This window comes from Bipolaris victoriae (genome assembly GCF_000527765.1).
Source record: "Bipolaris victoriae FI3 unplaced genomic scaffold scaffold_147, whole genome shotgun sequence".
Lineage (NCBI taxonomy): Eukaryota > Fungi > Ascomycota > Dothideomycetes > Pleosporales > Pleosporaceae > Bipolaris > Bipolaris victoriae.
Window position 1 is genome coordinate 1 of NW_014575245.1, and position 27,574 is coordinate 27,574.

Sequence of the window (27,574 nt, forward strand, 5' to 3'; positions counted from 1 at the left end):
AGAGAATAGGTACTTATATAGTAGTTACTACTTACTAGTTATAATTAATCTTAGAATTCTTTTCTCTTAGAAACTCTACTTAGAAAGGCTAGAGCTAATTCTTCTATATTAATACTATATAATAAGTAATCTACTAGACTCTNTTACTTAACTACTATATCTACTTCTTAAGAGATATTATAGAAGACTCTTACTAGATTTATATATAGTTTTAAATAAGTATAGTCTACGTCTCTAATTCGCGCGCGTTACGCGGCGTTTTTAGCTTCTATATAGTAGTCTCTTACGCTAGTAGAGTTAGTATATATAGTATAATATTAAGCTATAATAAAATAATATTATAATAATAGAGTAAAAGTCTAATACTTTAAAACTTTCTATAAATATTATATAGTATAATAGCCTTATAATAGGCCTTTTTAAATACTAGTTAAAAGATTTCTTTACTAATATAGTAGATATAATTACGTACTAAGACCAAGATAGTATTACTATATATATACTTTAATAATAAAAAGTTATCTATATTAAGAGACTATAAGAGGTATAATAAGTATAGAAGTATATAGAGACGAATTATCTTTATCTCTTTATAAAGATTTTAAATAGCTACTAAGTAGTTTATATATCTTTAAAGACTATATATAAAAGTTAAAGTAATAAAACTAGTAAAGTATTATATTATTATTTATCTAACTAGTAGAACTAATCTAGATTACTAAGTTATATAGTAGTTCTTTAGTAAATTAGATAGATATTAGAATCTTACTAGTAAAGATTAGAAATACTAGAATATATATACTTATTTCGCTAATACTCTATATTAGTATAATCTACTTATAATTACTTAGTTAGATATTTTATATTCTTTCTAGTTTATTTAAGTCTATAATAACTAACTATAATAAAATCTTACTTCTAATAAAGCTAGTCTTATTAAAGTTTTAGATATTTTTATTTATAATATAATACTTTATCTTAATATTTTAAATAAACTTAAACTAGATATTAATAAGTACTAGATCTTAATAGAGAGCTTACTATTAATTATATAGAAGTAAAGAGTATAGCTTAAGTAGAAGTAATATAAGACTTCTAGTATTAAGCTTCTTATTAGTTAGTTTTCGTAGATAGAGAGATAGTATACAATAGAATAGTAACTTAGATAAGTAGAATAACTCTATATATTATACTTATACTTAGAACTTAAGTTAAATATATTAAGCTATAAGGGCTTAATATCTACTACTATATACTAGAGCTTTTTATAATATACTTAGTTACTTAGTACTACTAAAAAGTACTAATTACTAAGTAACTTATAGGTTAATATATAGAGTACTTAGTTACTTAGTAGCACTAAGATATACTAATTACTAAGCATCGTTTAGATTACGTAATATACTAGTTCTAAATAAGTATCTCTATTTTCTATAGTCTTTCTACCTTCTTATAAATTACTTATTAAATAAACGTAACGGCGAAGTATTCTCTATATTCTAAGGCTAGTTATAATAATAGATAGCTTTAGCGCGTACATAGCTTAGAATTACGCTAGATTAATCTATTAACTTAATTCTTACTTATCTTCTATTTATTATACTCTTAGAGTAGTTTATTAGCTATATCTTATATATTATTTTATTTATAGAGTAGTTTATACTTAGCTTTAATTATTATATATTAAGTAATAGTCTTCTCTTTTAGCTTTATTAAGTACGTATAATTTAGCTTATAATTATATTAAGTACGTTCTTTAGCGCGTTACTTATAGAGCGTAGTCTATAAAACGTTATAAGCTATAGTAGCGCGCTTTTTACTTCTAATAGATCTAGATTTAATATCTTAAATAGCTAAGAATATATCTACTTTAGTATAGGCTTTATATATATTATGTTATTAAGATATTACGTATTATTTTTAAGAAGGTAGAGTAGAGTAAGAAAGCTACTAGTTTAGTAGAGCTACTAGTTTAGTAGTAATAAATATTATAAGACTAAGCTTATTTATTATCTAGCTATTCTTAGAGACTTTAATAATCTAGTTCTAGAGTATATTACTATCTCTATACTAGTTAGAAAGATAATAGTATATCTTAAGAATTATATAAGATTAAATTATCTATTTAGTTATGTTAATATTCTAGATAACTATAGTTTACTCTCTATTAACTAGCTAGATAGTCTTAGACTATCTACGTCTCTTTAAAGCTATAATAATAGCTCTAGAGATAATCTAGCTTATTATTAAGTCTATTCTATTAAACTTATATATACTTTTATTTTGAATTCTATACTTAGCTTTAATATTAGCTACTAGACTAAACTAGTCTTAAATAGTCTAAGAATTTTTATAAAGAGCTCTTTTATAGTTATACTTATAATTAAACTATTTTTAAGCTTAAGATTGCACTTAATATATATACTAGGCTAGTTTTAGCTAATTTAGTCTAGATTATACTTAGTATATAAAGAATAAGCTATACTAGCTCTATTTATAAGCTTAAAGAGAAATCTATATAACTTAAAATTAAGTATATACTTAATAACTACTTTCTTTTTAAGCTTAGTTAGAGTTATTATCTTAGGCTAGTAATCTCTTTATAAAGTCTATTTTACGCGTTTTTAACTTAGTATTAATAGAGGTATATTTAAGATAGCTATAGTGCGTTATAGAGAGATGTATACGTCTTATTTAAGCGCTTAGCGAGTAAGCTATATTTAATATTTACTAGAGGGCTCTATTTACTATTATTATTGCGATATTAGGGTAGAGTAGTAGTTTTAGTAGGGTCTTAGCAAAAGTGTTATATAAACCTATCTGTTACACAAACCTATAAAGTACGTTAGTTATTTATTATATTTTTAACTTAGTATTATTTAATTAATACTATAGATAGCTATAGCGCGTAATAAGAAGAGAGTTATATCTTATTTAAAAGCTTAAAGAGTAAGCTATATCTAATATTTACCAGAGAGCTAATTAATTCTTATACTATTAGAGTAGAGTAGTAGTTTTAGTAGAGTTTTAGCTAAAGTAGCTTATAAACCTATGTACCTCGCTAACCTATAAGACATATTATAGTTATTTTATTACTATTTAATTTCAGTAAGTTAGAGTAAAGTCTACTAGTGTTTTCTAAGATAAATAATCTAATACGCTATATAGTAAATAGATAAAAAAACTTAAGTTATAAGATTATCTAATATTATTTAATCTATAGTAGTGTGTATAACAGTTTTAGACTTAACTCTGTAATTCCCTAACTACTATATCAATTCTTCTAATCACATAAGTATAATATTAATATTTGAATTCATTCCATTTATATAGATGTAAATATTTAAACCAGCGACGCAACCACGCTCTCTGCATCCCTCCTCGGCCCGTAATTTCTCAGGAAATGGCCGACGGGGAAGCAATCTTCTACCCGCTCCATACTCATCATGCTGCGTACGATGTAGCCCCTGCCCACGCGTATAGCGCGGATGTCGCTGCGGACCCACTGGATGGGCATGACGACGGCCATCATGTCGCCGAGGACGGACTCTTCCTCTGAGGCGAGGGTCGTGAGCGGGTTGTCTGCGTCCCAGAAGGACGCGGTATCTGAGTTGCGTTTTTTAGTATTGCGAGGTCTATCCGGCGACGACGGGGTAGACGAACCCGTGCCGCTGAAACTCGACATTTTGTATGCTTTGTTGTGGAGATTTTGGCGGCTGGTGGGCACGAGGGCTGGGGGGGTGGCTCCGGTGTATTTTGTCCAGAGGGCCTTGAGGCTGGGGAGGTTGACGGCGATGATGGCGGATTGTATTTCTAGGGCGCTGACGACGATCATGGTGCCGAGGATATAGGAGGTGTCGAGGGAGGGGGAGGGCGAGGATAGGCGGAGGAGGATGACGATGCGGCTGCAGGCGATGAGGACGGAGATGCCGCCGAAGCCGATGACGCAGAGGACGGCGATTTTGCGGCGCATGCGGATGTTTTTCAGGGCCCAGATGGTGGAGATGGGCAAGATTAGGATGTAGATGTCTACGAGGATGTTCTGGAGAGATGGGTGTTAGGTGGGTTGGAGAGAGATGAAGAGGAGAAGGTGGAGAAATGAAGACTGGAATGACTTACCAAAATGCAAGGGCCGAGGAGAAGAATCATTTTGTTGATGCATTGTGCATCGGAATGCATGCCTGGATGAAAGATTTCGTCAAATGGCATGCACTGGAAACATGCTACAAGGCTGACATTTGAGGTTAGACTTTGCGGGTGCTCAGAAGGGTTGGTGTGACTTACACACTGGCAATCCATACAACGGTGTTTAATCCTACTCCGAAATAGACGGCGTGTCGAAAGGTGTCGCTATCAGGGGATAGACGAAGGTAAAATACGAGAAAAGCTAATTTGATCACCCAGTGAACAGAGTAGTAGAGGACTTCTTCGACGAATAGCCACTGATTCTTTTGGTCAGAAGACATCCCTTGAAGTTGCCTTGCAGTCATTCACTCTCACCTTAAGGATCTCGAGATGATGGTTCGTGTCTAGGGCTTCCATGTGACTACTCTTAGTTAGCACAACTTATCAATATGACTTTCATCCTCTGAGTATCTTACAGTCCACACCCCCAATACAAAAACATCTGCAGCACGCCCTGCTGTGCAAAACTAAAAGCCTAATCACCATCCTTCACGTTAGCTCTCCGTCCCAACCATCTTCTCCAATCAAAGACAAAACATACCAGAATAGCAACCGCAATATAATCATCCCACCCCCACGTCCTCAAAACAATATATCGACAATAAAACCGTAGCAGAATCGATAATGTGCCCACAAAGAATGTCGAATATGCAATCCCGTACGCAAGCGGCTGGATACTAGTACCCATGTCCATCATCATCATCGCAAGGCGGAAGCGGCAGCGGCAGAGTCCACGAGTCGATGCCAAACCCAGCCGACAAAGCGCATCTCTAATGCGAAGACAAGTTTTTATAAAAAAAAAAGAGTGGAAGAGGTGGGCTGGCCCGCAGTAAAATCAAGAGAAAAAACCTTTTTTGAACTGGCTGCTGGGTAGGATAACATATTAAAGCCCCCCTTCGTCACTTCTTCTTCTTCTACTACTTCTACATGATTGCTTTTGGAGTTTTTGACATGTGCAATTGTTCATGTGTTGGGGCATATGGGTAAGCAAGGAGCCGTTTGGCTGCTGTGCGATCGCCCTCCCCCGTGGTGGGTTTGGAACAAGCGTTCGTGGGCTTGAGACGGCAATGGCGTTGTGGGGGCAAAAGAAGCAAATTGGTTGCGTTTCCGATGTGTCGGGAGAGGTGATTGATGGGTTTGTTTGTAATGCCGCAGACTCCCTCCCAAAAAGGGGGGGGGGGGCTTAGATTGTTTTTCATTGTCGTCGAGTATGTAGTTGTCTTGGGAAGTTTGGTAAGTGTAAGCACTGGACTTGTGAGGTTTGTGTCTGAGTGAACTGTTTCGAAACTGTAGAGATAGAGCGCGGGATAGGTTGTAGAATAAGGAGATGACAAAAGGGAATTGCGATTGCGTCTACAAGATGTGCTAAATCGTCGAATCCGCGAACAGAAAGATAGAAATCAACTACTCGTATACTTCTCATCTTTCTAGTTACTAGAGAATCTCCTAGTTCGCAAACAACACCACCGCTACCAAACAAACTCCATTCGCCCATCCCTCCCCGCAAAAAGCAACTTCCTACCCGTGTTTGCATCTCGTTTCGCAATCCCAATAGGCCACCAGAACTCGCAACTTCAGGGCAAAAAACAAAACAAAAATTACACACGAGTAATTCAGCAAGGAGAAACATCCGTTGTTCCCCGATCTCAGTCACGAAACTTCTCCAGCGCTCGTGATTCTTTTGTCCACGCCCTGATCGCTCCAATGGCCACGACGATTATTCACGATGAACGTCGGGCGTAGATTGCGAGACAGTCGGGCGAAAGCAAGGGTATCAATGTCAAACGGAACGTATTGAGGGTGATACAGGTTATGTGTGACAGGTATTGGTTTGGGCGAGGGCAAACGGGGGGGAAGGGAGCCAGGATATATTTAGACGACGCGTACGGTGGTACAAGTGATCGGGCGATGGAGATACTCGATGGCGAATGATGAGGGTGTTTTAGTTTAGCAGCGCAGAATCGTGTGTTTGTTCCGTGCAGATCGAGATTATCATAGCATGTCACGTTACGGAATATGGGTGAGGAACAAATCGTAGTACGACTAAAGCAGAGGCTATCAAAGCATATCATTGTTCATTTTTTTCGCTGTAACACATTCAAAGTACAAAGGAAACATACATAGGTGTGATGTTATTAATCTCTTCTCGAACAAGCCGTCAGCTCTCAACCCCTTGAGACGTAGTTCTCAGTCATGACCTTGTCTAGTTCCCCTTCTGAGCTCTGGATGTGAATGTCCTTTTGGATTTTAATAATACCAGCGTCTCCCACTGAGATCTGGTTCGACATACGCAGTGAAATCCCACCTTGTCGGCACAGTTCCTCTTCAGACTCGGTAACAGTGAGCCCCTGGTCCGTCCGCGCGACACTTCCCCTATGGCTCTTCCTCGCCCACTTGCCTGCACGCAGCTCTCTGCCCTCGGAGCCAAACGTAACAATATGGCCCCGCGACGAGAGTCTGTACTTTTTGTTGTTGGAATCGCTGTCGCCTCCAGGGCCCGAACCAGACGAGCTTCCGCCCATCATCCGGGTCCACAGGGGCTTGAGACTCGGCAGGTTGACTGCGATGACGGCGCATTGAATCTCGAGTGCGGCAATGATGACCATCTTGCCGAGTACCCAAGATGTATCTGGCGAGCGGAACAGCTCGAACAGAGGTATAAGCCGGAAACAAGCAATGATGACGGAACTGCTGCCAAAGGCCACAACGCCAATCACTCTGAGCTTGCGGGCCATAGACATTTGGAGGTGCCAGACTGTGTAGATGGGTAGAATGAGGATATAGAAGTCTGCAAGGATGTTCTATGTGACTATTATTAAGACTTCGTGGTTTGCGTCGGTAAAGGGAATGGAGGGCTTACGAGAACAGACGGCACAATAAGCATGGCAAGCCTATTGATACAGACGGCATTTGGGTGCGTGCCTGGGTGGAGAATCTCATCGAATGGGACACATTGGAAACATGCCATGAGCCTGGATTTTGTGTTAGCGAGACGTGAGTTATGTGTCTGCAAACGGCGGAAATACGTGTTTATGATCAGGATAGTACCGTTTATGACGCCGCCCATGTAAATGGCGATGCGAAAGGGCTTCCTGGTTGACAGGCGCAGGTAGAATAAGAGGAAAGCCGATTTGATTACCCAGTGTACTGAGTAGTAAACGACTTGTTCAATAAACAGCCACTATTTTGAATTAGAGAAGTCCACCGCTAATCGCATTTGAAAGCACGTGCTTTGATGATTTGAAGCTGCTGGTGCATGGTCAGTGTTGTCATGTGTCTGTGTCTCCAGTCAGCAATTAGTATGCAGTGAGCAAAGCAGGGACTATCATACAAACCACATCCCCAATATAGAAACATGTGCAGGATGAGTTGTTGACCGATGCTGAAGACCTGTAGTTCTTGCCGTTAGATGTGTCTGGATATCCACAGGAGTACCGTGCAGACCACGTACAAGAATCAGCACTGTGAAATGATCGTCCCATCCCCATAAGTGCAGGACACAGCGTCGACAGTAAAAGCGGAGAAACATTGAAATAGTACCAAGTACGAATGTAATATAAGCAACGGCATACGCCAGTGGTTGGAGGTTTGATAGTGCCATGGTCTCAATATTGTGAGCTCTCAAACAGAAGTAGTCCACGACTCGAAGTGCGTGTATCGAGACACAGAATGGACTTCACAGACAAAGTTTATATCCACCAGAGCCTAATTGCAGACTCTAAGTTCAGTCAGTCTTTGCTATGACGGTCGAGCTCCCGGGGAATGAAGGGGGCTTAGAAACCTCCTTGTCAGTGATCTGCCTTCTTCGATACCCGCGGACTCAGATCCATGAAATGCAGACGCATCAAAGCGTTCAGCAGTCTCAGATTCTCGTACCAAGCCGTATGACCGTTACGCGTTGCCCTCATTGGTACTACGCACTGATATCGGGGTATTTGAGCAGCATACTCGAAACAGGATCTTCGGTATGCTGTCCGAAAACAGAGGTTCAACTTGACAGTTGACATGCATCGGCGTTTTTTGACATTTGCCAGGTTCTAGGATGTAGAGATTTGCGGCGTAACGGACGTACTGTGCACGCATACGTCGGAACGATCGTCTGGGAAAAGGTATCATACAGGGAGACTTTCTAAGCCCCCACTGTCTCACTGGGATGTCTCATGCAGAACCAGTCAGAGCTCGTTCCAGTGTTTGCCTTTGGCAACTATTATCTCCGAGCATCGATCGGAACTTTTTAAAGCTAACCCCGCAGCAATTGTTTGATGTCACCTGCGGCTTGCTTACTGCGTACGTATCCTTGGACGGGTGCAAACGCTACGCTTCCAGTCGCTGACACGCCTCAGGCCGTTGACAAGCCGTCAAACCCCTGAAACTGCTGATAGACCTAAAGCGGCCGACTCGGATCCAGATCCGGACAGACTTGAAGCGATGGAACGCAAACAACCATATGGAGATGTAAGGATCCTCAGTGCCCACCAAACGATCGAATCCTCCACGCTGGAACCTTTATTTCTGGCTGCCAATCAAAAATAGGCGGCCGAACAGGTTTCTCGACGAGTGACATCGCTCGCTTGATTCTCGTACAATCTTGCGTCTTTTTGAGTTTATTTGGGCGATATGAACGTTGTCTAGACCAAGATGATGATCGACGAGAAAGTCACGGACGAACTGCCGAGTTTGATACTGTTGTCCGGCTACTTGAGACGGTATTGAGAAAACATGTTGGGTAGACAACGGGGCTTGGCATTGATGACTAGAAAGTTATGAATCGACTCACATGCATCGGTGACTTCCCCGTCATTCCCGCCTCCCCGACTACCGAAGCTGTACCGTAGTGTCGTAACACAGAGCTGTGATAGGTATGATCTACTACTACCCTTCGCAACTTCCACTCAGATCGGCGGCGGGGTTGGGACAGCCGTGTATACTTACTCCCGCCCAGCGTCTGTGGAAGAGGTTACGCGCATGCTCCTCGGCAATTATGCGAACGGCTATTTAAGTTTCTTTAGCGAATGCTATGGAGATAGATGGCGATAAGAGCCCGGTGGGTGCAAGAGGGGACATGTACCTGATTTAAGTTGTTTCAAGATGTTAGTTATATACAAGCAAGTGCTTCTAGTGGTCATAGCCTAGCTACTTCAAAAAGAAGTAGCAAATAGAAAATCTATAATTACCTGTAGTATACTGCTAATCTAGGTGTTGCCGCTTCAGGCTATCCGACATGTCCGGAGTCTTGTTCCTTGCTTCAGTCGGTCCTTTAGGAAACTTAGATACCCCGCAGGACTGTTCTCTGACAGGGATGCGTGTGCGACAGTTGTATCACCTTTACCAAGAGGAACCTAGTCTTTCAACTACGTCTAAGGACCCACCTTTGGCGCTTGCATATATGGAACATTGGCAGATATTGGTAGGTCTTACATGCGGGTGCACTGCTGCTCGTACTAAGGTCGCATGGTGCTGCTCTTTCGTTTTAGTTATCAAGGAACGCAGCCCCAAATCATCAATCCTCAGAGCATGTCCAAAAGTTACGTCGTTCCCCATTCTTGTTAGCGTAACCAACCTTTGAGGGCTCTGGTAGCTGCAATGGAAGTCATTCAGGATGCTGCACACAATGCTGCCCAAATAGATGCGTTTCAGGGTGCTTTGGCAGCGGCCCTACTGGGTGTCTTTTTCCATCTTTCTATTCTTCCCATCGAATTCGAGGTTATCATGGTCCACTTCATGGCAGCCTCTGTGGCCATCTTTTTCGGCATGATATATGTGTTCGGAATATTGAAGGCTCTGCTGTTCACCGCAAGCTTCAACACTGCATTACTAACCACCATCGCGATCTATCGATTAGTGTTCCACCGGTGCCGAAAATTCCCTGGGCCAGTTGCTGCTAAAGTGTCAAAGTTTCACGCAGCATGGATCGCGGCAAAGAACGTCCAGTACTACAAGGATCTGGAGAAGATGCACGAGCAGTATGGCGACTTTGTGCGCACTGGTGAGTAGTTGTGTACTCAGAAATTCAGGAATGGGCGATTGCTGATACGAGCTCTAGGGCCGCGAGAAATTAGCATTCTACGCAGCTCAGCAGTTCCGATCCTGTATGGACCCGGTTCGGAGTGCCAGAAGTCAACATGGTATGACCAAACTGGGGGTGATCACCGAAAAGCCTCGATCCACATGACACGCGACCACAATGCCCATCGTCTTCGCCGTCGTGCTTGGGACCGTGGCTTCTCTATCAAAGGTTTGTACGGGTCTACGAGGTATAGTGGTGTGTGCTGACGTTGAATAGCACTGAACATATACGAGCCACGTATCAAAGCCAAAGCAGACTTATTCAAGAGCCAGCTAGCCAACAAAGGAGAGGCATCCATGGATGCCTCAGCCTGGTCAATGTACTTCAGTTTCGATGTTATGGGCGATGTTGGCTTTGGAAAAGACTTCGACAACCTCAAAAATGGTGTCGAACATGTTGCCATCGAAGGCGTACATAAACACATGACCATGCTAGGGATAATGAGCCCCGTACCGTGGTTGCTGTATATCTTGAGTTCAATACCCGGAGCGGCGGCAGGTTATCTTGATTTCTTCTCCTTTTGTGCAGGCCAAATCCGGGAAAAACATCAGGTACGTTTCTCATCGCTGTACTGCACGGAGCTAGTGAATTGACAAGTTGTAGAGTTGGGATAGCGAAAAGTATCCGCAAGATGTGGTATCTTGGTTGCTGAAAGCCATCAAGGAAAAGGACGCTACGGCGCCCAAAACCGCAGCCGCACTCGAGGATGATTCAAGAGTGATGATCATTGCAGGGAGGTAGGAAATTCCAAGTCAAAAACAGAAGGCAGCAGCAGCTGACACAATAGTAGTGAGACGACTGCCACCACTCTTGCAGGAGCTCTCTTCTTCCTCGCCAAGTATCCCGAGAAGCAGAAAAAACTTCAACAACTCCTTGACCAGACAATGCCAAGCGGATACGACGAGTGGTCATATGAAAAAGTAAAATCGGTTTCCTATATCGACGACGTTGTCAGTGAGACACTGCGACTTCGTCCTGCACTATTGACTGGCGGAGCGCGAGAAACACCGGTAAAGGGCATTACGATAGACAACACATATATTCCTGGCAAGACAAACGTGTTCATACCAATATCGCTTATTCAAAAGGATGCCAGATGGTGGCAGCAGGCCGAAGAATTTATTCCCGAGCGGTTCGGCGAAAAGAGGGCGGAGATGGCAACTGACAAGGCACCGTATATGCCTTTCTCTCTAGGTAAGTGCCTCAATGCAATGATGACAGTTGTAGATGTCAGTCAGCTAACATACCCAAAGGTGCGTACAGCTGTCCCGGAAAGACCCTGGCCTACATGAGCTTGCGCATCTCGCTTTCCATGATTGCGCAGAATTTCGACGTGTCGTTTGCACCGGGTGAGACAGGAGAAGCTTTCGAAAATGAGATATTGGATACGTTTACTGTAACACTGCCGCCCCTTCAATTACGGTTTACTCCGCGGGAGAAGGCTTGAATATGCGGGGGAGTGCGTATATATTCCGATCGTTTCTTGCGGACGTGCTCACCTTCAGGGATAGTAATGTGATTGAACAGTTGGGTCGAGCAAGAATTACTGCCAATTGAAGCAATTCATGTGCATCTGGTGATTGCTTTGCAGATGGGTACGGGGAGCACGAAAGCTCAAGAGGCGGTCAAAGGCGACTACGGGCTCCGAGGAGTCTCTGGTTTTAACTCTTGAGCGGTTGTGACAATCAGATACCGCCAAGGCCACTGTATGTGTATGTACACATGTACAAATAGGGACGCTTCATTAGCTTGTAAAATTATTCAACGTGTATTTTCAAGAGCACATTTCATGCCGGGCTGCAGTGTAATGAGTGACTATGATCAGATGTGCATCGGTGCGTACTGGTACATATATAGCAATAACGGCTGACTGTTGATCGTGGACTTGCTCTGCAAGCCGTTGCGCAGAGTGGGTGGTGGGGAAGCCGGATACTGCACACCCTCAGAGACAGGACGTTGGCCTTGTGACGATGCGGACATGGATGGGGCCGCATCAAGCTGCAAGATCGACGCGGGATGACTTCGACGTGCGACGGCCCGCTCTGCACCACACTCGCCACAGTGGAACGCGTCAGAATTTTGACATGTGACAGCAGTGAGAGGAACAGTCGAAATGGCAGTGAAGGACGAGGAGGCAAGCGGACAGTGACATTGTGGGGTCTTGGTCGCAAGCAGCGGCCGGGCAAGTGGACAAGTGTTGAGGGTCCGTTGACGATGCTCATGCGCCGCTGGAGGAATAGTGTCAGTGCATTCAATATGGATCCAGTACACGAGCGGCAGAAGTGCACCGGGGTCATGGAGGCCATTGGCTGTGATAGGCCAAGGAGCCGATGGTTCTCCGTGCATGGCGGCTAGCCGTGAATCGAGCTGCGAGCTTGTGGCTGCACGAACGGTCGCGTGGCCCAAGAGTCGGTCCCATCCAAGGGTGGCCAGGTCGTAATTATGCAGGGCGCAAAGCATGGTTGTCGCGGGCCTGAATTTAAGGGAGTTGGAGGACAAGTCGAGGACAGCGAGGACGATGACAGCGACGAAGCTGCGTGCTGAACTGTCACCACCACTCTGGCTAATGTACTGACCCATGTCCATTGCCCAGCCACTGCCACGCCCCTGGCTCATCGCAGCATGTAGGCATAATGGCCCTTGGCAGTCATTTCCCGTGCGAAGCGCTGGGTGCATGAAGCGGCGGAGAGCGTGATTGGGTGCATGGTTGATGAACGGCCTCGCTCTCTGAGGTGGACAGCGTGGAGAAGAATTGAATTTGGGTCTGGCCATGGACTCGACTAGAGCAATTGCAGGCTAGGGGCGAATGGAGGAGGCAAAGGCCGCGAGCAGTGGGCCCGCCAGGACGAGCGGCCCTGGGCGTGGTTGGCTGCTCGGGAGTTGGAGCATGAGCTGGGCGGTGCAGCCATGAGAGCAATGGGAAAAGCAAACAGGGCGACAAACTGCAGCTAGCCGAGGGGTGGCACCAGAGGGCAGCAGGTTGACAGGCGAGCGAGGTCGTGGGAGTGAATTGGCGGTTGCTGTGGAGCTTTGGCGCTGATGACGGTGAAAGACGGCGTCCTCATTTCCGCCCGCGTTAGTGTTAGCGAACCAGCCTCATCCCAAGTAGCGGATCCAAGCTCCCCATCGCCCTTTCCCTCCTCGAACGCCCTCGACGAGATAGCGACTTCCCCAGCTGCGCGACCACCGTGACTGCGCCTTCCATCTCGAGCCCTAACGAGCCGATCGAGCAGTCGCGACCCGCCCCTGTTGCTGCCACGAGGAAGCAGCGGCCCACGACAGCGACCACAGCGACAGCGACTGCAGCGAGAGAGCGCACCCCAGCCCGCCCTCAGCTACATACGTCTGTCTCTCCCCCCCCACACACACACGACACAACGCTCCAGACACCTCTCGCTCCGCTCTCGCTCTCGCCCTCCTCTCCTCCCCATCCGTCTTTCTCCCTCTCTCCATCTCTACACCCCCCTTTGGTCCCCCGCGCGCCCTCTCTCTGCCTGAGGCTGTCGACGCGCTGAAAACTATGAGCGCCGAACCCGCGCAGCCCTCTGCTGACGCATCTGCCGCCAACGGTACGTTCTTGACCCGGCCCAGGGCTCACACCGGTCAATCTCCCTCCGACGCGATAACTAACCTTGACCTAGCTGCCATCGCCCCGAATTCCATGCTCAACGTGCCCCAGTCTGGTCCCCAGTCCACCGACAACCACACGCCCAACACCGGCCTCAGCGGCGCAACCACCGCAGCAGACGCTGAGAGCATAGGACGCGGCTCCAAGCGAAGCCTCATGGGCAAACGACGGGCTGGCAGCACGGCGAGCAGCAAACGCTCTCAGCCGCGTGCTGCCCCATCAGAGAAGACCGAGCAGCCGCCCCCGCTGCCCGCTACGGCCGACCGCCCTGCATCGACGAGGAGTAAGACGCGCAAGGGCGGCTTGCTGTCGTGCCTGCCTTGCTTTGCACCCAAGGAGTCCCGCCTCGCCGGCGACTCGGCCCCTACGGAGAATGTCAAGCAGGCCCAGAAGGTGCCTGCAGGGCGCACATCGCAGTCGACGCCCGTCAAGAAGCAGGAGCCGACCATCGCCGAGTCAAGTAAAACCGACTCCAAGGAGCCCCTCGACGAAAAGACTGGAACTGAGACATTGGGTTCGAGTCTTGGCGACAAGCCTAGTCATGGCGATGGAACCACCGAGCAGCCGCCAGTCGAGGATAGTCCTCAGCTGGTGACGAGAAGCTCATCCCAGAGACAGCAAACAGAAGCAACCTCGCCCCCTCAACCCGGCACATTACAAACTGGTCATCCTCAGATAAGCATCACCAACCCCACGCCGGCCGCCACGCCAGTCTTGCCCCGCCCATCCGCAGAACAGCAACGCATAATAGAGGACCAGACCGAAGAGCAGAAGCAGATTGACAGCGACATTGAAATGCGAGATGTGCCGCTTTCGTCCCACGAAGTTCCGCACCAGGCCGACGCAGCCGACGCTGACGCTGAACCCGAACAGCCCAAGGTCGATTTGCCTCCTCCGCCGCCACTAGCTGAGAGACAGGTCGCTGTGCAGGAGCAGGTTGCGGATGCGGGCGAGGCGCCAGAGGAGCAAAAGTACCTTTTGGGACCCATTGCACCCAGGTTCCAGGGTAAAAAGTGTTTGGTTCTTGATCTCGACGAGACTTTGGTCCACAGCAGCTTCAAGGTATGTCATTAAGATCATGGTATTTGCTCCTATTTACTGATTCAATGTAGATTCTACACCAAGCAGACTTCACGATTCCTGTGGAAATTGAAGGCCAATACCACAATGTTTATGTCATCAAGCGACCGGGCGTTGACCAGTTCATGAAGCGTGTGGGCGAACTGTACGAAGTAGTAGTTTTTACAGCATCTGTTTCCAAAGTACGTGGCTGCATTGTTTTGTTCCGGCAATTCCGCTAACGAGAGTAGTATGGTGATCCCCTCCTCGACCAGCTCGACATTCACGGCGTTGTTCACCACCGACTTTTCCGCGAAAGCTGCTACAACCACCAAGGCAACTACGTAAAGGTGAGAATATGAGCATAAAGTCAGGTTCCAATCAGACGCTAATGCCCCTGCGCAGGATCTCTCACAGATTGGCCGCGACCTCAAGGATACCATTATTATTGACAACTCGCCCACTTCCTACATCTTCCATCCGCAACACGCCGTCCCCATCAGCAGCTGGTTCTCTGACGCACATGACAACGAACTCCTCGACCTGATACCGGTGCTTGAGGATCTCGCTGGCCAGCAGGTCAGCGACGTCAGTCTGGTGCTTGACGTGGCTTTGTAAGCATGCTCGAGACGATCATTACGAAAGAGGATACCCTTTGCGCATACCCTTCTCATCGCGCCGACATAATCACTTTACTTCGGGCGCAAACCGTAGGATGCAACACCCCTACCTATTCCACTCTGTACCTTGTAATCAGCTTTTAATGTGCATAAAAAGCGGCTCAGTGCGTGACGGCTGTACAAGCCGCCGTGTAAGACCGTGCTAGAGTGTCACATTGCACGCCCCATTTTTCCCACCACCGCACGCGCATGTTCTGGGGCGATGCCCCTCAACCACACCATTTCCAACCATTGACACTAGGCTGGCGCGCACTACCTCGACTTTTGCGCACAAAAAACAGGAGGACCGGCGCACAACGGCGTCCCTTTGGCTTGAAGAGCCACGAAAATCCACAGTAATATTGGCACATACCCCCCTTTTTTTCAGCATATGCGACGCCTGGCCTCTCTGAGGTCTTGTAGTATCTACTATCAGTACCATTTCCTTTGTACGCTTTGTGTTATTCTTTTCTTGGTTCTGCATTGCTGGCGGGAACAGGCAAGGTCTATTCATCCCCACGACTGGAGCGTGCTTTGATGCCCCTCGTAACTCTCAGTTTTGTTTTTCCTCCTGTTTTTGTATGGCGAGGCTGAAGCGCAAGGTGCCTGCAGACGCATCCAGATGCCAGTAGGGGCCGTAGAAGTTCAGATAGTCAACAATACCCCTTCTATTTGTCAACCCACAGATTGGCTGCTGCGGCGTTGCGCCATGCATATCGTGAACCATGTGAGAGCCAGGGCATACCTGATCGCTGGGGCTTGCACATGCAATGATGACGTTGGATGCTGGATGGAACCCTAGGCTTGGCATTCACATGCTGCCCGCCGCCGTTGGAGCGTGTGCACAGCCACTCATCACGCGTCCCGCCAAAAGTGACACACGATGCTACAGCTACTAGTCGAATGTACCTACACCTAGCCCCACGACAACATCGCAGCAGCAGCTTTGTCGCCACACTCAGGAGGAACGGAGCGGGAGGCTTTTCGGGTATTTAGTCCGTCACCAAACACGACAGAGTAGGTTTGGGCTCGTTTGTTTGCTGCTCTGCTCCACCGTGGCTGCGACGTCGCTTGGCCTCCTCGTCCCTGTGCCCTGTCTCTCCTCTCTTCTCCAATATACCACTCACAGTCTTGCGGTGCATGGCTTGGTGATACAACGCCCACACTCACCTTCCTGTCTGTGTCTTGTTACGTTCCCCTCGCCATGGAAAAATACAGCCAATTTCGCGATAAAGGTGCGTCTACAGAATCCATGCAGTCGACCGTCACCACTACCACTACCACTACCTAATTCCCCTTCAAGTAGCGCCTCCCGCTCTGATCGCAGACTTTGATTCCGAATGTACTTGCTTACAGTTCAGCACAGGCACTGCAATTGCGCCTTTCCTCCCCGTACCACCCCCGCCGGTCGGCATCCTCTGGCGTCCGATATACCTCTTCCTCTTCTGTGTCCGCACACCTTTCGTCATTGCCTTCTCGCTTTTGTACTTCTTTGGCCTTGAGTTCATACCGGTGGGCAGAAGGCTGAGATATGTGGTACTGTGGTTGATGCTAGGAATTCCGGGAGTGTGGTGGGTGGACTTGCAGGTTGATGGGGTCAAGAGAGGGTACGTTCACTTGCGTGCAAAGAATTGAAGTTTACCAGAAGGTCTCATAGTTTTGAGGGCATACGAGCTAAAAAAAACGTTGCAGACAACTAAACTCGGCCAAAAACCATCTGCCTAAGGCTGGCACCATTGTCGCTTCATCCTTTACTTCGCCTCTCGACCCGCTCTACCTTGCGGGCATCTTCCAGCCAATCTTCACAAAGTCCTATCCGCACCTTTGCAAGGTCGAGCGCATAACTCTTTTCCGCGCCATCTTGCTCGCCTTCTCGCCGCCTTCCTTGACTCCACAAGATCCGTCCAAGCTCGTCACGCTCAAACAACTCATTAGCGAAAACCCCGACAGGATCATATGCGTCTTCCCAGAAACTACTACAACAAACGGAAGGGGCATTCTACCGTTGTGCCCTAGTCTGCTAAGCGCCGATGGTAAGACCAAAATCTATCCTGTCAACCTCAGGTACACACCGCAGGATGTGACCACCCCTGTCCCTGGTGGTTATTTCTCTTGGTTCTGGCGTCTTCTCAGCAAGCCATCGCACCAAATGCGTGTCCGTATTGCTTCGCGTGTGTACAATAGCTCAAATCAAGATTCTCCGGCAAAAGCGACATCACATTTGGACAAGAACAAGGCAACGACTAGTGGCTATGACGCAAACATTTTCGAACAACCCGATTTCAAAGATGGATTCATTGGAACAAACGGCGGGGCTGGAGACGGTATGGATGTTGATGCTGGCGGTGCCGATGACGGCCATGAAGTCAGTCCTGAAGAACAAAAGGTGCTCGAGCGGGTTGCCGAGGATCTTGCGCGCTTGGGTAGAGTAAAGAGGGTGGGTCTAAGTGTTGAAAAGAAGATTGAGTTTCTGAAGGTGTGGGGTAGCCGAAGGAGATGAAGAGACCAGTCGCAATCTGGTGAACGGGTAATTTATTTTGAATATCCGATGTATGGTGATATGTGGATTAGATCGAGCTTGGTAGCGTTATACTTGCACATCATTTAGTTCTAATATCATCAATATGTTAGTATTTAAGTATTATATTCTTCGGCGATGCTTACGCTGTTGAAGCTTCACCAGAACGCCAAGGACTGTCTTAAATTTTGAGGTCGTGACGGCGATTGGGATAGGTATCAGACAAGAGGTGGGGCGATGCTTGCTTTGAGATTCACAGCCGGTACGTAGTCAGACAAATCTGAGTGCTAACTGTCCGGTGAAACGATGGCATTCGTCATCGTGCTGGACCCTTGCTTAGGCAGAGCTTGCTAGTAGCCTAGCCACCCACAAGGTGAGTACATTGCTTGCATACTTACTCAACTCCACACTAGGAACACCGCCTTCTAGAACATACCTTTGTTGCCCAAAATCTCAGCCTTTTTTTGCTAACACTCGACTCGCACCATACAACTACCGTCGCCCTACCTTCCTCTCCACGTCCAGTGTATGATGGCTGAGCCAAACTCTGCCCCGCATGCCGAAAGCGACCCCGCAACCACGACCGACGCGAAGGAGACGCGTGATCAGGACGCGGATGAGCAGAAACCACGAGATAGCAACGGCTGGGATGGGAAGCTACGAGTAGACAAGATGACGCTCACCGACGAGCCAAGAGATCCACACGCGCAAATATTGAGTGATCCAGAGGTATCAGATGATGAAGGACCCCCGCCAGAACAGCTGGCTGCAGATGAAGACCTGTTGGACGATGTGCCGGACGATGAAGAAGAGATCGAGCTAGTGCACTGCAAGATTTCGGATATGTCGTCATTGCGACTAGAGAGGTTCACGCAGATGAAGGTATGTCGCTCTTGGGATAGGGATACAAACAAGACGGTCTAACATCGCAGCGTCTCTGCCTTCGCCAAAACCGAATAGAAAGTATTGCGATACCAGAAGAACTCGCAACGAGCCTTACAGAAGTCGACCTCTATGACAATCTTATTGCGCACATCAAGGGCCTCGATGCCTTTACTGAACTCACGTCGCTCGACCTGTCCTTCAATAAGATCAAGCACATCAAGCGACTAAACCACATGACAAAGCTCAAGGATCTATATTTTGTGCAGAACAAGATTAGCACCATAGAGAACTTGGAAGGCCTCACCAATCTGCGACAGATTGAGCTGGGCGCAAACAGAGTACGGGAGATTCAGGGTCTGGAGACACTGACTGGGCTGGAAGAGTTGTGGTTGGGAAAGAACAAGATCACCGAGATCAAGGGCTTGGATACGCTTACGAACCTCAAGATTTTGAGCATACAGTCGAACCGGCTGCGGTCCATTACGGGGTTGGAGAAGCTCGTCAACTTGGAAGAATTGCATATCTCGCACAATCTTCTTACAGAATTATCGGGGCTAGAGAACAACGTCAATCTCAGTGTCATTGACATCAGCGCGAATCCCATCGAACATCTCGGAGGACTCAAGGGCCTCAAGCACCTTACCGAGTTTTGGGCGAGCAACTGCAAACTGAGCGACTTTGGTGAGATCGAGCGGGAGCTGAGAGATAAGGAGGAACTGGAAACGGTTTATTTCGAAGGAAACCCTCTGCAACGGGCGCAGCCAGCCTTGTACAGGAACAAGGTCCGACTTGCGCTACCACAAGTTGTGCAGATTGATGCCAGTAAGTCTTACTTGTTACATGTCTCTCTAGAATCCGGAGAACTAACGTTGTGAAAGCGTTTGTGAAGCAGGTATAGCATACTCCGAAGCGGCAGCGTAGACGACTCTGGGTTTCTGTGGTCATGCAAGTGTGTTTACTTAGACGGATTGTTCTTCCGCACGCAAATACATAGATGGTAGGCATATCATGGACATTGGCATTGGCACGGCGCGTTGGCGTTGGGCGAGATATTTGATAGCGTACATAGTATACGGTGGGGATACCCAATGAATGAGCGAACGGATGAATGGATGAATGAGGCTGGTTGCCCTGCCGAACGTCATGCAGGCTCGCTGGTTGTACAGGTTGACAGAGAGTACCGGTGCTAAAGCCGAGTATGGTCTAGCGTGTGGTTACGGGGAGGGTGGGTCGCGCCTTCTATGTTTACCGTCCGAGCGCAACCCAAACACTGGATATCACAACTCCCGCAGCATCACCGCAGCCGCCTCTGGACGCGCCAGTGCTGTTGACCGCGACGGAGCATGCTTTGTTGATATCCTTCTTTCGTTAGACTTTTGCCACGCATCACACCATGGAGTCCACCAACGAGAACGCTGTGGGTATCCCTAGAGCCATCCCCTGGCCCGTTCATGTCTAATCTAACGCATTCTAAGGGTAGCACCAAACGTTCAGGAATCAAGCCGCCATCGACATTCTCCCACATCCCATCCTCACCCACTCGCGCCCTCGGTGAATTGCACGAGTCCACTACCAACGTGCGCAGCGCAATGCCCATCCCTACCGCAAAGCACAAGCCCTCTGGCTGTACTCTACCCCTCGCCACACCCCCAGAGGCACACTGTTTACTGACCACGACAGTGCCCGAGCCGGCCTTCAAGCAACGGAGGACACTGACTGAGCAAGCCCCCGAACCCGCCTCGCGAAGGCTACCCGCGCCCTCCAAGATCGCCAATGGCGTCAAGTCCGCTGTCGCTCGCAGCATGGCCGCCTCGACCTCGCGCACAATGACCAAATCGACAGTCAAGAACACATCTGTATCTGCCTACGCAAGCAGTGTCGGCGCTGTTCCCAGACCCGCCCCAACCACGAGGCCGAAATCGGCCTATGGCCAAAGTACACACACTAGGAGCAAGTCCTACCACCAGGGATCCCGCCCTGCAACGTCAATGATGAATCGACCAGATGACGACGACAGTGAACAAGCAGAGCGCAAAGGTGTGCAACCATTTCTTATCTCTTCAGTCCCATTCGCCCATGTCACAGTATCTAGAGGGATGTTTTCAGTCTCTAAGCAGCGCACAACTCCCTCAAGTGATTTCCAAGTACAGCCTGTTCGTGTGCCAGAGTCCCCAACAGTTTCTTCTCCTTCCACCTTTCGCCCCGTCACTCCAGTCATTGAAGAGCCCGTCGTGACCGACTATGATGTCATCTGCACTGGACTTGGAGCGCTCAATCTAGTCGCATCCAAGGCAGAGAGGCATGAAAGTCGGACCGGACGCGGAATGGCTTCTGACAACGGAACAAGCTCCTTTCTTAAGCCAAAACTTCCTTTGTCACAACTTCCTCAGCCGGTGCAGACACCTGTGCGGTGGCGTGAGCAGCAGCAACAGATAGATCAATCACCCTACTGGCCCATGTCAATCACGCCGAGGCGATTACAGCCAGCACCATTTCTAAACCGTTTTACTAACGATCGTTGTCCAGATTTCTACAATGAGCGTATGGAGGCCATGGAACGCGACTTTCGCTCCTTCAAGGAGAAGATGGAGATGGATGTGCGACAAGCTACTGACTACAAGGAATCAATTCAGCAGCTCCAAGGCCGAGTTACCGAGCTCGAAACTATCCGCGCACGCCTGGAGATTGTGAACAAGGGGCTCGAGACGGAACTCAACGATAGTCGTACTAGTCTCAAATCAGTCAAGATGGAACTGGAAATGGCCCAGCAGAAACACACATATGAAGTTGATGACGTACGACGGAGGCTGCGCAACGAAGTTGAAGACTTGGAATCGCGACACCGAAAAGACACAGACCGGTTGGAACGGGAACGAGATGAGGTAGAAAGAAAGACACGTATGGAATTCGAGGCACGGATCGACAAGTTATTGAAAGAGCATGAGGAAGAGATCCAGGTGCTGCGCAAGAAGCTCGACTCGGACTCTGAAGCGGAGCGGAGCAGGCGCGCACAAGAGGCCCAAAAGATTGAGGAAGAGTATGCTTCCAAACTCCGAGCTGCCGCTCTAGATGCAGATGTCAAGCAACGTGAAGCACAACTCCTGCAAGGCGAGCTCACCAATGTCAAGTCAGAACTCGATCGCGAAAGAACCCTCAAGATTGGCCTCCAGAACCAACTAACAGAAGCAACGTCCCTCAACCTTACACTGGAGGCAGCGAACAAGGCTATGAAAGAGAAGATTAACTTTCTCGAATCTGACAGCCAGGCACAGTCGTCCGCCTTCAACGACCTTCACAAGAGAATGCAAGATGCCATTGAGGCGGCGGAAAGAGCACACGACAAACTCCGACAAGAAGAGACATTGCGCCGAAAGCTATTCAACCAAGTCCAAGAGCTTAAAGGCAACATCCGAGTCATGTGTCGTGTACGGCCAGCCCACGCTACCGAGAGGGACCCGGCGCAGATTGCCTTCCCTGACAATGATACCGACAGCAAGGAAGTTGCCATTACCGGTCCAAGCAAACAGAGCGCGACTGGCAAGGATATTACTGCCTCATACTCGTACTCGTTTGATCGTGTGTTCGGTCCGACGTCCCAGAACGGAGAGGTTTTCGAGGAGATTAGCCAGCTTGTACAGAGCGCTCTCGATGGCTACAACGTGTGCATCTTCTGTTACGGTCAGACCGGCTCTGGAAAGACACATACCATGTCATCAGCTGACGGTATGATTCCGCGTGCCACAGCCCAGATTTGGGATGAAGCGCAGCGACTGCAAGAAAAAGGCTGGCGATACACAATGGAGGGTTCGTTCATCGAGGTCTACAACGAAACGTACAACGACTTGCTTGGTCGGTCAGAAGACCTGGATAAGAAAAAGGTCGAAGTCCGACACGACCCTGTGAAGAAGCAGACTAACCTGGACAATGCCGTGAGTGTAATGCTGGATGGCCCTGGCCGTGTCGAGGAGATTCTCGAAACGGCTAGCAAGAACAGAACTGTGGCTGCTACAAAAGCCAACATGCGATCAAGTCGAAGTCACTCAGTCTTCATTCTAAGGCTCGTTGGCACCAACGAAATCACAGGTGAACGGAGCGAGGGAACACTCAACCTGGTTGACCTTGCGGGATCCGAGCGACTCGAGCACTCCAAGGTCGAAGGCGCGCGCCTGAAAGAAACACAGAACATCAACAAGAGTCTGAGCTGTCTTGGCGATGTAATCAACGCTCTCGGGTCGGCAAAAGAAGGCGGTCACATTCCGTACAGAAACTCAAAGGTATGTGTGGGGAGAAAACATTGTTTGCATTGTATATTTGTGTACTAACGAACTATGTCAGCTTACCTATCTCCTCCAATACTCGCTGGGCGGCAACTCCAAGACTCTCATGTTCGTCATGGTTAGCCCGCTCCAGGCGCACTTGCAAGAGACGATTACCAGTCTCAAGTTTGCGACAAAGGTGCATAATACGCATATCGGTACTGCGAAGAAGCAGACCAAGACTTCTTCGTGATAGTGAGGTCTTGATGAATTTGTCCTTTTTCGTTTTTTATGTTTTTTCGGTGTGTGAACAATGGGCTGGAGTAATGGAGAGACTGGTGTGACTTTTGTTTACCCGCCTCCTTTTTGGGTTGGATTGGGTTTTTGGGACTGAATGGGGACACGTGTGGAAAGGCGGGGGGTTTTATACACATATTTTCCCATGTGTTTCTTGGCTTTGGCTGGTTGGCTGTCTACTTACTAGCTTGTCAAATTGGCCAAGTAAAGCGCGGAGCGACTTTTGAAGTGCTCAGGTCGTTTGTGGGGGTTTTTTTGTTTCCTCGGTATTTTTTTTTTCATCTTCAGTTTTTTTTATAAAGATTCTTGCGGCTGGACACTACTTGCGATGTACATAAGTAGTGGCAGCTCATGGGCGAGTTTGCAGAGTAGAATGACGCTTGTTTTTGATTTGTTTGTATTTGATGTGTTCTGTTTTGCAAGTTGCTGGATACCCTGGGTTCTATTCAAGCCATGTCACTTCTCAACCAAAATGTAGACAAAAAGGTATGAATCAAAAGAGATGAAGTGTATATATATAACTCAATCATGACCATGGCGCTAACCCAGACACCTTGCTAGCAAAAGCCCGGTTTCGACGGACGGACCAAAAATGAACAAATCAAGTACGCATACACAAGGGCAGTCTCGCTTGATCATCATACAAACTCCTGCTTTTGCCCTGTCCATGCTTGCTCTCTCCCCCCTCCACTCCCTAATCAGAAAGATGCCTCAGCGGTACGCGCGCCCCTTCAACAGCGTCTATCCAAACAATGACATCTTTCACGGCAAAACAACTACTAGTATCGTTGAGGCTAATCGTCTAAGATTTCGCATCTTGGAAATCAAGATCGAGCTTCCTCAAGTTCAAGCTCGAGCTGCCTGATACGCTCGTCCTTTTCGCGATCAGAAGGCTCAGAGTTGGTAACCTTTGCCTTGAGCTGGGCGACTTCTCGCAGCAGGATGGCAATCTGGTCGGATTGGTCCGACATGACCCTGTTTTGCTGCTCGAGTTGAGACTTGATGTCGCCTAGTGCGTCACGGAGAGCGGATGCAGGGCCACCGGAGCTAGCTGCGGCAGAAGTGGATGCAGCTGCAGGTGCGGCAGAGGGGCTAGCCGTAGTCGCGGACTTGGACTGAGTGGGGGTAGCAGTTTGGCTAGAAGATGGTCTTGCCGGCTCGGGTTCCTTGGTCATGACAGGGCCCCTGGTCTTTTCTTCTTGACGTGCAGCAGTGAAGTTGCGGCGGTCTGCAGGCTTGGGAATTTCCTCGAAGCTGGACGCGCTCTCATCGTCGGAAGCGTTATCCTTGTCTGCGTACTTGGAAGCAGCTGAGGCCATGGAATCCTTGTTGTCCTTCATTGAAGGTGGGGGCCCGCGGGAAGCTAGCGGCGCATGTGTGGGCTCGGGCGCAGCCTTGGGTTGCTCCGTCTTGACAGGCGCGGATTCGGCAGTTGTTGGCCTGGAAGGCTTGTAGTCGCTCTGCACTTCCTTGGGCGCATCACCCTCGTAAACACTCTCGAGCGAAATCTTAGGGGGCATTGCTGTCTTGCCGCCGAACCACTCCTTGGCAGAGACACCAGGCTTGAGGCCATTGGTGGGTGGGTAGATATCGCTCTGGAACATTTCCGATCGGCGGGGCACGATGAAGGATACGGGCTCGATGTAGGAATCGTTGACCGTCTTGAAGCAGCGAAGGACTTCGTTCTCGTGCAGGTTGATACCGCGCTTGGGGAGGAAGGCAATACCACGCTGGGGCTCGCCAGACTTGTACTCTGAGAGGTACTCAAACTTGTCGTTTTCGTATTCGTAGTACCGAATGTTGCCGTCACTGTCATGGTCAGTGGAAAACTCAAAGAACAGACGAAATACACATACCCCTTGCCAGCAAGGTACAAACACTGGGTGCCGTCGTCCCAGAAAGGCATGCAGACACCAGAAATGGAGTCAAGAATCTGGAAGCCGCCAATAGGCTCACTGGGGTTGCGTGGGTCCCAGAGACCAAGTTGACGGTCGCTCATCTTGGAGAAACCAGTGGTTGCAATGCGGTCCGTCTCGCCCATCCATACAGCGCGGCTGTTCTTGGCGCCAGGATGTCCGGGAACCTCCTGTGCAGGCCTTTCCTGACGCACATCCCACACGCGCAACTTCTTGTCTCGGCTGGTGGTGACGAGGAGCGATCCGTCGGCGCTCCAGGAAAGCGACTGGACAATGTCGTTGTGCCTGAGCGAGAGCTGGGGCGCGCCAGCCTCGACATCCCAGAGCTTGACGGTAAAGTCACCAGACGCACTGGCGAGGACGTTCTCGGCCGCGGTGTTGAAGAGGACGTGGCCGACTTTCCTAAACAGGGGGTTAGGGCATGGCTTTGAACGGAAGCGCTCAGTCGCACCTCATGTGACCGCTCAGCCTGGCAACAGGAGCAACATCGGCGGGCTCCTCAGCGTCAGTGTGCAGTGTGAAGCCCTCGGGCACCTTCCAGATGAAGACCTTGCCGTCGTCCGAGGCTGAGGAGATGAGCGAGTCATTGAAGGGAGACCTGTGGGCAGTTAGTGGTGTGTACGACACTCCTTGTCTCGGATACGGGCGTACCAGTCAGTGTCGAGGACAGCGGCTGTGTGTCCGCGGAAGAGAGGCAGTTGGTCGGGAGCTCTGCCGCGCTCGTTGATGGGGATGACGGCAAAGGCGCCGCCGCCGCTGGCCTCCCAGTTGACTGAGATGTATTCGGGGTTTGCCTAGAGGGCGTCAGAAGGCGTGTCGTCGTGGTCGCGTGGGCATGGAGTGTGGGCTGACCTTGATCAGGTTGGTGTCCCAGGCATTCTTTGTGATGCGCAGGTTATCGTAGCATTGTTCCTGTTGACGGGTCAGCAGGGATAGACATGGATTCTGGACGTTATAGCTAATGTACCTTCTTGGTGCCCTTGCCAAAGACATGGCCTGCATAGCTGTTGTTAGCATAACAAGCTGAGCTGGGGCTGGGCATCAACACTAACGGTACTTTGAGGCGCGCACGAATCGGCCTGCCATTGCGAGATGTTAGGGCCGGGGAGGTGGAGGTGGTAAGAATGAGGGACTCTCAGGCCTCGGGGTGGTTGAGTGAGCAGAAGAGGCGCTTTGTTTGAGAGGGGGAGAGGGAGGATGCAGGGCAGTGCAGTGCAGTGAATGGGCTGGCGAGCGCGTGTTTCGCCCTGGAACGCAGTCGCCCGTCGTCAGCGTCTTGGCAGGTGGACCCTCATCATCCCTGGTCGCTCTACCTGTCCACCTCCACCGCGCTGCAGCCCCCCATGCAGCCAACGGTCGCTTCGCCCGCTGCCAAACTGCATGTTCGCAGCATGATCCCCAGCCAGCCGCACCCTCGAACACCCTCTGTCCTACCCGGGCGGTTTCGTCTGCCCGTCTGATGTCGTGTGTCGGGCGTGGATACAGTTGCAAGTCTACCCTGAGTATCTTTCTTCTCAATGGGCTCCGGTCTGGCCTGTTCGAATATGCACATAGCAGCAGCCGAGTCTTCAGGTTGCTGCGTGTGCTTCGACCAAGAGTTTGCATGCACTCGAGTGTGCAAAACAAAGTCCTATTCACCAGTGTGCAGCCAGGGTGAATGAACTAAGCCTTGTCTTGTCTGGTACACCGCAAGCCAAATTAGTAGCTAATATGGTTCGAGCACAGTTACCACTCGACGGATGTTGCCCCTTTTCCTGTCAAAGACCGAGATTTGACATTGTCAGTGTCTGTTGATGCAAATTGGCCAGAATTGGCTAGACACTTGAAGCATTCATCCCAATTCGTATCAGGGATTTCTGAGAACTCTGTTGACTTGGTTGCCGCCATTGACTCTGACCTGTAGAAATATCAATAGAGGGCCTCATTTTGATTGTTGGTGGGCATGAAGGCAAGACGACCGGTGGATACCCCAGCCTCACATAGACAACTAACTGTATAGACAGAGACCATCAATCGCATACAAGGACCTTGATGGGGAAGCATGGGAATGAGATGATTGCCTGAAACAGTTAGAACGTTGGGCTAACACCTCCCTAGTCACTGT

General features: G+C 48.6%; 10 protein-coding genes across 10 annotated transcripts; 5 read left to right on the plus strand and 5 right to left on the minus strand.

The window, feature by feature from the left end:
- Nucleotides 1-3,343: 3,343 nt before the first annotated feature.
- Nucleotides 3,344-4,879, minus strand: COCVIDRAFT_113410 (hypothetical protein; the record flags this gene model as incomplete). Its single annotated transcript, XM_014695753.1, has 6 exons — nt 3,344-4,042; nt 4,120-4,231; nt 4,285-4,442; nt 4,501-4,546; nt 4,602-4,660; nt 4,727-4,879. 6 exons carry the CDS (start codon nt 4,877-4,879, stop codon nt 3,344-3,346), a joined length of 1,227 nt encoding a protein of 408 aa, XP_014551239.1.
- A 1,471-nt stretch (nt 4,880-6,350) lies between these two features.
- On the minus strand, nt 6,351-7,786 carry COCVIDRAFT_42416 (hypothetical protein; the record flags this gene model as incomplete). Its single annotated transcript, XM_014695754.1, has 6 exons — nt 6,351-6,986; nt 7,046-7,157; nt 7,212-7,366; nt 7,417-7,462; nt 7,517-7,575; nt 7,637-7,786. The coding sequence occupies 6 exons, from the start codon at nt 7,784-7,786 to the stop codon at nt 6,351-6,353; spliced, it is 1,158 nt and encodes a 385-aa protein (XP_014551240.1).
- A 1,982-nt stretch (nt 7,787-9,768) lies between these two features.
- COCVIDRAFT_31170 (hypothetical protein) lies at nt 9,769-11,699 on the plus strand (the record flags this gene model as incomplete). The annotated part of the gene is made up of 6 exons (XM_014695755.1): nt 9,769-10,171; nt 10,229-10,420; nt 10,469-10,803; nt 10,856-10,989; nt 11,043-11,446; nt 11,506-11,699. 6 exons carry the CDS (start codon nt 9,769-9,771, stop codon nt 11,697-11,699), a joined length of 1,662 nt encoding a protein of 553 aa, XP_014551241.1.
- A 374-nt stretch (nt 11,700-12,073) lies between these two features.
- On the minus strand, nt 12,074-13,024 carry COCVIDRAFT_20462 (hypothetical protein; the record flags this gene model as incomplete). The annotated part of the gene is made up of 1 exon (XM_014695750.1): nt 12,074-13,024. One exon carries the CDS (start codon nt 13,022-13,024, stop codon nt 12,074-12,076), a length of 951 nt encoding a protein of 316 aa, XP_014551236.1.
- Nucleotides 13,025-13,772: 748 nt separating this feature from the next.
- On the plus strand, nt 13,773-15,557 carry COCVIDRAFT_31172 (hypothetical protein; the record flags this gene model as incomplete). The annotated part of the gene is made up of 5 exons (XM_014695756.1): nt 13,773-13,821; nt 13,894-14,942; nt 14,993-15,142; nt 15,191-15,289; nt 15,345-15,557. The coding sequence occupies 5 exons, from the start codon at nt 13,773-13,775 to the stop codon at nt 15,555-15,557; spliced, it is 1,560 nt and encodes a 519-aa protein (XP_014551242.1).
- Nucleotides 15,558-16,802: 1,245 nt separating this feature from the next.
- Nucleotides 16,803-18,098, plus strand: COCVIDRAFT_113447 (hypothetical protein; the record flags this gene model as incomplete). Its single annotated transcript, XM_014695757.1, has 3 exons — nt 16,803-16,833; nt 16,965-17,205; nt 17,291-18,098. 3 exons carry the CDS (start codon nt 16,803-16,805, stop codon nt 18,096-18,098), a joined length of 1,080 nt encoding a protein of 359 aa, XP_014551243.1.
- A 546-nt stretch (nt 18,099-18,644) lies between these two features.
- On the plus strand, nt 18,645-19,876 carry COCVIDRAFT_113443 (hypothetical protein; the record flags this gene model as incomplete). The annotated part of the gene is made up of 2 exons (XM_014695758.1): nt 18,645-18,998; nt 19,049-19,876. The coding sequence occupies 2 exons, from the start codon at nt 18,645-18,647 to the stop codon at nt 19,874-19,876; spliced, it is 1,182 nt and encodes a 393-aa protein (XP_014551244.1).
- Nucleotides 19,877-20,989: 1,113 nt separating this feature from the next.
- Nucleotides 20,990-23,510, plus strand: COCVIDRAFT_113426 (hypothetical protein; the record flags this gene model as incomplete). The annotated part of the gene is made up of 2 exons (XM_014695759.1): nt 20,990-23,275; nt 23,337-23,510. 2 exons carry the CDS (start codon nt 20,990-20,992, stop codon nt 23,508-23,510), a joined length of 2,460 nt encoding a protein of 819 aa, XP_014551245.1.
- An 868-nt stretch (nt 23,511-24,378) lies between these two features.
- On the minus strand, nt 24,379-26,556 carry COCVIDRAFT_31176 (hypothetical protein; the record flags this gene model as incomplete). Its single annotated transcript, XM_014695760.1, has 7 exons — nt 24,379-25,363; nt 25,411-25,872; nt 25,922-26,068; nt 26,122-26,264; nt 26,323-26,382; nt 26,438-26,466; nt 26,523-26,556. The coding sequence occupies 7 exons, from the start codon at nt 26,554-26,556 to the stop codon at nt 24,379-24,381; spliced, it is 1,860 nt and encodes a 619-aa protein (XP_014551246.1).
- Nucleotides 26,557-26,565: 9 nt separating this feature from the next.
- COCVIDRAFT_113397 (hypothetical protein) lies at nt 26,566-27,075 on the minus strand (the record flags this gene model as incomplete). Its single annotated transcript, XM_014695761.1, has 1 exon — nt 26,566-27,075. One exon carries the CDS (start codon nt 27,073-27,075, stop codon nt 26,566-26,568), a length of 510 nt encoding a protein of 169 aa, XP_014551247.1.
- Between the last annotated feature and the right edge of the window lie 499 nt (nt 27,076-27,574).